This window comes from Musca vetustissima, unplaced genomic scaffold (assembly GCF_032173495.1).
Source record: "Musca vetustissima isolate MV318-11 ecotype Yass unplaced genomic scaffold, APGP_CSIRO_Mvet_v1 utg75514, whole genome shotgun sequence".
Classification (NCBI taxonomy): domain Eukaryota; kingdom Metazoa; phylum Arthropoda; class Insecta; order Diptera; family Muscidae; genus Musca; species Musca vetustissima.
In genome coordinates this window covers 38,655-50,250 of record NW_026884306.1, presented here as the reverse complement: position 1 = coordinate 50,250, position 11,596 = coordinate 38,655, and the positions used below count along the sequence as shown (strand labels likewise).

General features: G+C 36.9%; 1 protein-coding gene across 1 annotated transcript; it reads right to left on the bottom strand.

Moving 5' to 3' along the window:
- Positions 1–232: 232 nt before the first annotated feature.
- Positions 233–907, bottom strand: LOC133331290 (uncharacterized). Its single transcript, XM_061539689.1, has one exon. It carries the CDS (start codon positions 905–907, stop codon positions 233–235), a length of 675 nt encoding a protein of 224 aa, XP_061395673.1.
- Positions 908–11,596: the final 10,689 nt, after the last annotated feature.

Below are 11,596 nucleotides of genomic sequence, written 5' to 3'. Positions count from 1 at the left end.
GAAGATTAAATAAAATCAGTCTTTCCAAGACCAGTTGAAGGTCATACAAGTGTTGCTTGCATTCAGAGCAGATGATGATATCATCCAAATAAGCTATGATGCATATATTCGGAAGTCCAACTTTAAATCGATTAATCAACCGCTGGAAGATTGCGGGTGCATTTCTTAAACCAAATGGCATTCGCTTGAACCGAAATGTTCCAAAGGGTGTTATTAGACAAGTCTTATCACGTTATTCCAGTGCCACTTCAACTTGGTAATAGCCACTCTGCAAATACAAAGTCGTCATATACTTGGTGCTTTGTGCGGCGTGTAACAAATCATCCATGCGAGGCAGTGGATATCTATCAGGTAAAGTGATGGCGTTAAGTTTCCTATAATCCACACAAACTCGAGCAGAACCATCCTCTTGGTTCTTTTTTGTTGTACTTGGGAACAATTCACTTTGTTTTGCTCTTTCGGGTGTGACCATATCTGGTGGTATAGCATCTCTAAAAATTGACTGGATAGAATGAGGAGAGTAATCATTTTGATGATAATCTGGACTATACGATTCAAACTCATAGACGAAGTGTTGGCAAGTGCTCTTGGGGGTGATAAAATTTGGCTCAACATGGTCAGCTGCAACTTCCGTCGCCTTACGCTTGGGATGTGTCTCTACCACTTTTATAGTTTCAACCATATGCAATTCCAATGGCCATTCCTCTGCAAAATCAAAAACTTGGATTGGATTACCTTCGAAGTGCCAATATCTTTGTCCCATATTTAAAACAATTTGTGCATGCTCTAGAAAATCTGTGCCTAGTAAAGTGCGATTATTCTTGTCATCTGGAAATATCAAAAACTTTATATCCAGGCTTCTGCCACCTATGCCAATTTTACATGTTGTCGTTAGGAACTTTCGCATATTTGTCGTACCATCGGCAAGAACTGTTTGACAATCTATCGTTTCAATGCAGACTTTAAATTTCATTAGGCGCTTTAAATTGGAACCTGCGACGTTTGTTTTTGCACCAGTGTCAAAATAAGCCTGACCAGGTATACCAAAAAGAGCGACATTTACTATAGGGATGTCTCGACCAACACACATACCAAGGGAATTAAATCCAACCGTCATTGGCGAATCGAATACTAAGATTTCTTGCTGCAATTAGGGCAATTACAGCGAACATAACCAGGAGCATTGCATCCATAGCAAGCGAGCTTTGATTTGACCAATGCTGCCTCTGCCTCAGCTTTAGCTTTTGCTCCGTGTGCCCCTTTTTGCGACAATGTAAACAACGCTTCGTACCACCTTGGGGACCACTTTCGTTAGAGCCAGAGTTCACCTCGCGTTCACGTATTACCTGTTCTGCTTCTCTTGCATCAGCTAGCAACTCTTCAAAACTTTTAATTTTATGCCGGAAAACTCTCTCGCTGATCTGAGCGTGCAACATTCCAAACACCATATCAATTTGATCAGCCTCGTTCGGTATTGATTCCAACTGGGCAAAAAGAGCTCTCTTCTTACGAATAAAAGTGTCTGTAGGCTCAGTTCTCTGTTGTTTGGTTTCATTACATGCGCCAAGCTGTCTTATGGGGTGAGAAAGCGTCACGAATCATCTTTACAACATCGGCAAAAGTTGTGGCCTTCGACTTGAATCCACGCCACCATTCCGCAGCATCACATTCCAGCAACATCGGCATGCCATTTACCGCATTTGCATCAGATATTGATTCAACCGTTTCGTACGTTAAAATACTAGAGATGAATTCCACTTTTATCGGATTCCGCTCTCCATTGTACCTCGAGCTGCAGCCACTGAAAGAGCCACATTTCTCGCTTTGTTTATTAACAGCACCTAGCAGTTCCTTAAATTGTTCCGTCGTAAGAGACACCATATTTGTTTTTGCAGCAATACCTTGACTTCGACGTAGTAACTCGTCCTTAATACCTTCAGCCACGTTTTCGCCAAAAACAGAAAAGAGAACAAAAAATCAGCAATCAAAACCGTTGTTTTGGTTACTTCCAAACTAATAGGGAGACGGATTGTTCACTAGAGTCAGTACATCAATTCCGAGAACTTCCAAAAACTGCAAAAAATACACCAGGTCGTTATTCGAACCACTCAGTTGGGCGCTAGTTTATAACAATTTGGTTACGGCTACGCAGTTGGAGTCACTTTATAGCCGTAGTATTGTGGTTGTTGGGCGCCAAATTAAGGGAATCTATTTTCCTTCCGAAATGATAACACCTTAATTATTTTAAAACGTTACAAAGGTGCTCTTTATTCAGTAATAATTCTGGATAACCAAGCATGAACAATTCTCGCTGATGTTGCTTCTTTTATACTCTCAACAGAGAGCTTTTCCAACACAAAACTGAACGAATATTATGAAAGCACAACACAACGAAGAATTGTCGGTTCGTTGAGATCATTATGTAGTTATTCATTTAGGTATCGCAAACATGAAAACATCTGATAATAGTTAAGTTACGTTAAATATGCGTTACAATGAATATATTCAAATACAAATTATACTTAAAACTAATGTTCCGCTACAATACAAAAATTTTTTGAAAATTAAAAAATTCAGATCAAAATTTATTAAAATATAAAATGACATAAAAACAAAGACTAATATGGTGAAAAATGCAGTTAATTTCTTAGTCTTATTATCCCATTTGAAATTTTGAAAAATCGAAGCCAAAAGTTAAAAACTCCGCTTTTTACTCGAATTTAATGGGCATGTTCAAAGGTGCCCCACCCGTGGCATTTTACGGAAATATATAATAACTTTTTTGTAATAAATATACATGAAAGAAATTACATTAGTTATGTTTGAAATGATTATTGGAATGCAAAACATTTGCTTAACGAAAAAAAACTTTCACAGAATTCTTTCTGCGCCATTACAACTTACCTTAATTCCTCTTTCCTTGTTACTCCCTCGCCTGTATATGTGTTGTTGTTATTGTTCACTCAATGTAAGTTTGTATGTGTTTGTTGCATTGGTAGATTGTTCGTAATCTAGGTGTTACCAGATCGTCTAGAAACTTCTGTAGCGACAGGCAAGGCTCATATAAATAGGGGAAATGGCAAGGCAGTTAGTCAGTTGTGAATCAGATCGCGAATTGAGTAAAGTAAAGTAAAGTGCAAAGTAAAGTTGTGCCAATAAAATCATTGTAATATTCGAAATCAGAAAGAACCCGCGTTTTATTTAGTACGAACTGTATTGGGAAATAAAACAACGTCTACACGGGATTAAATAAAATCCAAGAACTTAACAATTGGTGTCGGAAGTGAGATTACGATAATACTATGATGAAGTTTAAGGATCTACGAGTTGAAGACGTGAAGAAGGAGCTCAATAAATTGGAATTATCGTCTACTGGCAACAAGGCTGAGCTACAAAAACGTCTGTTGGATTAGTTCGAGCGCCGTGGTATGAACATCGATACAGTGGCTTCTAGAAATTCGTGGAACGACAGCGACAAAGCGGTTGCACTACTTCTGGCATTGAAGGGCAGTGCTGCTGATTTTATGCAGAGTATTCCTGTCGCTTCTAGAAACAACTATGAAGATGTTATTGCTGCACTGGAACGTAAGTACGGTGGCGAACATAAACAAAACATCTACCTTATGGCATTAAGGGGAAGAGTACAGAGGGCAAACGAGACGTTACAAGACTTAGCAGCTGAGGTGGAACGTTTGGTGCTAATGACGTATCCAGGAGAGAATCACCCATTGCTGGACCGTATGAAAATCGAAACCTTTGTGAATGGCATACGTGACCCTGAGATTAAGTGTGCAACATATGCGTCACCAAAAGCGTCATTTGCCGAAACAGTGTCGTTTGCCCTTGCCCAAGAGACGACAAGAATAATTGTTAAGCCCCAGACCCAGAAGATTCGCCAACTCGAGACCGAAGGTTGCGAACCCAAATTTCTCGTTAACTCGATCGAGGACGCCATGAGGCGGGTAATAGAAGAAACAAAGTTGGTAGGGATGGCTAAGCCCAGGGTTAGATGCTACAACTGCGATAAAGCAGGTCATATTGCGCGAGTTACGAGTTTGTTTCCATTGTTTCAAATAAAAAAATTGATTTGTTGGGACTTCTGTCCTCTTTTCGGTTTATTGTCAGAATGCTTAAAATTTACAAAATATGTTTTTATGCAAAAGACAAACAGTTATTTTAATTACGTTATTGATTTGTGTAATATGATATAGTGTTGGTGTGGCGTGTGTCAATTATGTTGTATCAGCGTATGATAGGTAATTGTTGTGTATAAGTGTGTTGTGTCAGCATGTCTGAGTGAAACGCGTGTGGACAATATATGTTGTATCAGCATGTTGCGTCAGCCTGTGGGGTTGGTGGCCAACGTAACTCCTCCCCCCTTAGAGTGACGGCCATAAAGAACTGGAGGTTGGTATGGCCGGAACGACGACGTTCGGTGTTGCTTGTGTTGTTCTCCTTGAGAAGAATAGAATGATCATCGTGACTGCTAGGATTAATAGGGCCAAGTGGGTAAATTTCATAGTGTCTACCGTTTCGTTTTCCAGAGTTAGGACAGCTTCCTTATTTTCGACATAAAATTATTCCAGCTTCTTCAAGTTTAAAGTTTCTATTGTCGCCTCTTCTTCAATTTGGGAGTATGTTGGTGGTGCTATGTGGGTGTGTTCCCAGAACATACTATGGTTGTCCGAGTAAGGAGTTCCATTGATGACGACTTCGCAGGACTTGTATCGCAGGAGTGCGGTTCCTTTTACTTCATGGGAGTTTTTACTACAAGTAGATTTTATTAGTGCATGTTTAATATTAATAAAAAGTATATAGTTCTCTGCAAGTGGTATTATTGACTCCACTGGTACGGCATCGTTAAATATGCATTTGCGGGGTTTGTGGTTCAGCAGGTTTCCAACACAAGATGAGTTGTTCGCGTCTTCTTTATACAGCGGGGAGCGACAATAAAGGTGCTTTCAATCTTGGGACAGGCTTTTGTTTTTGGGCTATGTATGGTTGTGTTACGATTATTTTGGTAAAGTTAATTGGTAAAGGAATAATGTGACTGAATTGGTATGTCATTTCCGAAAGGACAGGTATTCTAACGTTGAATATTATACTGCTATGATTGTAATAAGCTTGAAGCCCAAGAAGTTCATAGGCATGTTCGTCTGAGATAATCTCAATAGACTGCTGTGTAAATAAATCGTAAATGAATTTCATTTTATTTTGGTCAAGAATCAATTTAGAAATGATATTTAACTTCGGCTAGGTTAGTTAAATGGTCGCTAAACAAGTCGATATTGTAATTTATTTCTTCCAAATATTGCATTTCGTGTAGGATGCTTTCTTCTTATGAATTGTGATAAATGTGGTAAATATGATTCGATTTTTCTTGCTTGTCCGAGATTTACCTGCACTATCGCTTGGTCCGGTTTGATAGGTAGTATTTCTATAAGTTGGGTCAGTACTAATGGAAATATAATTACGTTTTCTTTTTAGCTTTTAATCTAGATTTATGTATTTTTTGATTTCTTGTTGTAATTATTGTTACTCTATTGTTATTTTGAATTTTGTGTTTTGAAAATCTTGGTGTCATGTTATTTCTCCTGCATTCTTTTCTGTAAATGTCTTCGTCGATTTCAAAATTTTCGGGTTCATGTCTGTCTGTATTTAGTTTTTCAAGTCGATTATGTGTTTTTCTTTCCAGTTTTTCTTTAATATAAGGGTAAAGTGTTTCCTGAAACTCATTAAGTTTACGTAAGTAGTCATGTTTGTTATTGAATTGAACATCCCTGTCAAATTTATAACTTCGTCCATGAAAAAGTTCGTAATGTGTAAAATTAGTTGCAGAGTGAATAGCGTTGTTGTATGTAATCAACGCTTCCTATAATGTTTCTTCGTGATCTTGTTCTAGTCTAAGTTCTCTTCGTTAAGATATAATACGATATATTTCTGTTATAATGCAGTCTTTCAATTGGACCATTGCTACTTGTTTGTTGAAAAGAAGTCGAGTGCAATACTATATTGTATTGTTTTTTAGGAATTCCGTATTGTCTGAGGAATGTTTGTTATGATTTTGTTGCGGTTAAACTTGTTCTGTTTGGAATCGAGTATGTGGCGGCAAATTTAATATTGTAAGAACATGTTTATAGAATAAAGATCAATGTGTATTATGTCAAGTGGTTTTTGGGTGTTTCTGGTATTTCATATATAATCTTTGGAGGACTTCTATTGTATTTAAGTGTCTGGCATTTTTCACAATTGTTAATTGTTTTGAATTGATTTTATTTTTTAAAAATTTGAAGTAATATTCTCTTTTTAAATGAGAATATGTTTCAATTATTCCTCGATGATTATTGTTTATGTCGTATTCTCTGATGAGGTTTTCCTATTCGTCGTCATGTCTTACGTCGGTAAATTTTACTGTGCAATGTATCACCTTGAATAATTTATTATTTGAGAAATGTTTGGAATATGTTTGTTGTCTGTAGTTGTGATATTATGTTTTATTTCATTTGTAAAAGATAGTGTTTGGCCTTCTTTAAAAAAGATATCGTTATATTGTTTTCATATTTTTTTTTCTGAATTTAAGTGGTTTATTCGAATTGATTCGGCAATGGTGCTAAAAGAAGATGCTGAATGTAGGACTCTCCAAATTATTTATTTCAACAAAGTCGTCCTATTTATATTGTGCTACTTAAATGGGTTGGTCTAGGAATAATATCTGTTCTGTGTTTGAATTATTTTGGATTTCTACTTCGCTAAACCAGTTTTTGGAAGTATGAAGGCTTTCGGAAACAAGTAGATGTGATGTTAACATTGTAGAGTTTATGTATATGTCACCGTCTTGGATATCTACGGGGAGTTTAGTAATGACTTTTGAACTAGGAGGAATTATGTGTTTGTCTGAAGTAAAATTAGGTTTTATTTTTAGAACTAAGGTCCGGTGTTGTTAAGGTTAAGTTGTGTAAATCTAGGTAAGCTTTTGGTTGTATTAAAGCGTCTATCCCGAGTAGTCTGTCAAAATAATTATGGAATCTAAATACTAAAAACTTTAAGTTACCAGATTTCTTAAAGTCCTTGAATATGGGAATTATAGCCTTTTTGGTTATTTTATATTTGTTTAGAGTTGTAGTAATAGTGATTGGTTGGCAATCGATTAATGATTTTTATTCCGTATATTTCGGATTTATAAAAGGTGCTGACGCACCAGTTTCAATTAAAAATTTTAGTGATTTCCCATACGGAGATGATATATTAATATATGGTAATGTGTTTCCATGTTTGTTTATTTCTACGTATCCGGTGGATTTTGGGAGGCTAATGTAAAAAATTTTGTGAGTCGTCTATCATATCGTCATTGTTACCCTGTATTTCTTCATGATCGTTTTGAGAGTTTATGTTGTACATTTCTTTGTTTTTTCGGCTGAGAGAATTTTGGATTTTGTACGCGGAATGTTGTATTGGTGTTCCTAGTTGTTGTAGATCTGAAGTTAGTGTGTCCCGAATCGACATCCATTGGTTCATGTCTACTTGAATGTGAAAATCTACTCATTCTAGAGTTTGAATCTGAATTTTGATATTTATTGAAATTATTATTTGGTCTGTAATTTTGGAAGTTAGCTCCTGAATTATTGGAATTTTGATTTTGGTAAGAGTAACTTTGTTGATTAAAATATCCATTATTATAGGCTTGTTGACGATTATCTGTTTTCCTAAAGTTAGGCCCAAAAGTGTCTCTTTTTTGATAGAAAATATTTTGTTCTTTTAGACAAAGTGATAAAGCTGAGGGCAAAGAGTCGGGTCTCATTGCTCTAATTGTTGCTCCTAATGGTTCTTTTAATCCGGTGGGGAATGTGTTCAAACACATTTCTCCATAGAGGTCTTTTTGCTTTTATAACGCTTTGATCTTTTTCATGAATCAATACATTGTTGTGGAGAGTTGATTGTATTTCTACAATTTGACTGTAAAATTTTTCAACATTCGTGAATTGTTTTAGATTATGCAAATCCTTAATAATGGAAGTTTCTGTTCTCTTGTCCGAATAATGTAAGATCAAACTTTCTTTTATTTCATCCCAGACTAACGGTGTTCCGTGCATATTAAGTACTTCGTTTGCTTCTCCTTCTATTTTATTTCTTATAGCTCTTAACAAAATTTTAGCACAAGGTGTGCCATCAATATCCCTAAGTTGTAATAAAATTTCTATGGTTTCCATCGAATCGTGGAAGGTCTTTAATAGCGTCGGGTATACGCAAAGAATTGAAAACGTCCACACTATTTGCACTTGGAGTATTCATTATGGATGTATTATCAGAAGTCGGTATTTTATAGGGCAAGTATTTTATTGAACTTTTTTCAGTTTTCGGCATTTAATTTTCAATCACTAGAATCCTTTTCCTCTTTCTTTTTTATATATGGTTCATTTTGATTTTTTTATATATTCTGTGTATAGATTATTTCCTTTTTATTCTTTTCTTCTTTATATTTTATATTTCGTTTATATTTTCCATAAATATCTTCTTTTTCACTAAATATCTTCATCTTCTTTTTCAAATATATATATTTTTAATATTTCTTTTATATTTTTATATCTTTTATTATTTATTTTATTATTATTTTAGGTGTGAAGATTATCTATGATATTCCTTCAAATATGTTTTATCTTCCTTTTTTCTAAATCCTAACTATGATGTTCATTCATAGTTTTAAAGGATTCTTTTCTTTATTTAATTATTTAATTTAATTTTTATTCTTTATATAATTTAATAACGAAAAGTGTTCTTGTACTTACAGCCATACCCAGAAATAGATGTGCACCATGATGATGATTACGATGTTGTCTGCCTATGAGACGTTGAAACGCTACGACCTATAGGGTGCTTGTATAACTTAAGGGTCCTTTTCAGTTTTCCACTTCCATTTGTTTTTAAAGTTTTTATAGTTTTTTTTAGCGTTTTCCTTGTTGATTTTTGAATTATCCTTTTTTCACTTCTTCATTTATTTATTTTTATCAAAAGGGGTTTTTTAGATTTTGAATGTAACTTTTGCTTTTTTCAATTTTGTCATTTATTTTTATCAAAATGTTTTTTTTTAATGTAACTTTTTCTCTATTCACTTTTGTCATTTATTTTTATCAAAATGTTCATTTTGTTTTTGTTTTTTTTTTTATAACTTTTCCTTTTTTATCGAGTCCTATACGCGTTAAGCAGGACTACCGACTGCGCCAGTTACGAGTTTGTTTCCATTGATTCAAATAAAAAAAATTGATTTGTTGGGACTTCTGTCCTCTTTTCGGTTTATTGTCAGAATGCTTAAAATTAATTTACAAAATATGTTTTTATGCAAAAGACAAACAGTTATTTTAATTACGTTATTGATTTGTGTAATATGATATAGTTTTGTTGTGGCGTGTGTCAATTATGTTGTGTCAGCGTATGATCGGTAATTGTTGTGTATGAGTGTGTTGTGTCAGCATGTCTGAGCGAAATGCGTGTGGACAATATATGTTGTATTAGCATGTTGTGTCAGCCTGTGGGGTTGGTGGCCAACGTAACTCGCGCGAATGCAGAGCTAAGCGCAAACGATCCCGGTCATCGTCACCACCTCCAACGAAAGATGGTAGAAGAATGGCTCAACAGTCCACCAATGAGTCACCGTTAAACTAAATAGAGCCAGTCCAGCGGGGCATGAACTGGCTCCCATCGACGATGGCCCCACAATGTCCATAGCAATAGTACAACAGAAAAGTCACAACCTAACAACAACTGGGTACATCAATGGTGATAAGCGAGTTCTGACGTTATATACTGGCGCATCAAAGTCCATCATAAGATCAGATCTGGTAAAGGGAAAAATAACGCAACTTAATGGAGTCAGACTGCGCACAGCAACGGGGGAGCCCGAAGCAGTACACGGCAAGATTACCCTGAGACTAACTATTGCCAATAAATCGGAGAATTACGAGTTTATAGTTGCCGATATCGTAGACGAAGTGATAATAGGCGCAGATTTTATGATTGCCTTTTGTATCAATCTGGATATGAAAGAGCGTGTGATGACCTGGTCTAACGTCGAAATTCCGTTAAACGTGGGCTACGATGAAAGTACACCCATTAGACGTCTGACTACGGACCATCCAGAGATAATACCGCCCTGTGCCGAAGCAATAATATGGGTACCAATGAATGGAGATTGTGGAGCCGAGAAGTTGTGGGTGGTGGAACCAGCAGAAAACATAAACAGTAACATCCTAATAGCGAATGCCCTGGTGAATAGCAACAAGGACGGATTGATTCCTGTTAGAGTTTTGAACCTGTCAAACAAGCAAGAGCAATAACAAACAAGCAAGAGAATAACGAGAATATAGTTGATGTCCGACTATTGCAGTTTGAGTCGGGTGAAGATTGATCGTCGGAACAACGAAGAGATCCCATTCTGGGAAAAATAATTTCGGCCATAGAAACGGGCAAGCGACTTAGTCGCAAAGAAATTACCTCCAAAAGCCCTCCGAATAATAGATGGTTGCTTATATCGCAAATGGGAAAGTGAGGACGGTAAATCTCACCGGAACTTGATCGTCGTCCCAGACTCCAAAATAAGAGATGTCTTGTCGGAGTTTCACGATGGGCCAAGTGGAGGACATCTTGGCATAGCAAAAACCGCTGAAAAGGTAAAGCAGAGATTCTACTGGGTCGGCTGTCAAAAATCCATTGGCGACTGGATTGCCAATTGTGAAAGGTGCATAAGAGCTAAAGTTCCAACACGGAAGAGTCGAGGCTACATGCAGCAGTATAATTCAGGAGCCCCTTTTGAAAGAATCGCAATGGATGTAGCTGGACCGTTCCCAATAAGCGACTCTGGGAACCGGTATGTCTTAGTGGTCATGGATTACATCAGCAAATGACCACAGGTTTATGCTATCCCAAATCAAGAAGCCAGGACAATTGTGGATGTATTCAGCAAAAATTGGATTTGTCGCTATGGTGTTCCATCTGAGGTTCACTCCGATCAAGGCAGGAATTTTGAATCGGCGATCTTCAAGGAAATGTGTGACTCCTACGGAATCAAGAAAACCAGAACGACGCCCCTACATCCACAATCAGATGGCATGGTAGAAAGATTCAATCGCACCCTGGAAGAACATCTACGGAAAGTGGTGGGCAGTGGCCAACGAGACTGGGATGAGCATATTCCAAAGTTTTTACTGGCTTATAGATCGGCCATTCATGATTCCACATCCCGGACCGCAGCCAAAGTTCTGTTCGGAAATGAATTAAAGCTACCTGGCGATTTGATATTCGGTGCTACCCCAAACGACGATGTGAACCAAGATGAAGGCAGTCAAAACTCTTTTAGTCCACGATGCAGTCCGACATCGAATAAAAATGGTTAGCAACCGCATGAAGGCAAGGTACGATCGAGCGGCAAATACCGATGGGTTTCAAGAAGGGCAACTTGTACTACTGTTCAATCCACAACGAAAAAAAGGACTATGCCCCAAATTGAAAACGCACTGGGAAGGACCCTACAAGATTGTCACGAAAATAAATGACGTCGTTTATCGCATCCAGAGGAGCGACAGTCCCAGATCGATGATGAAAGTTG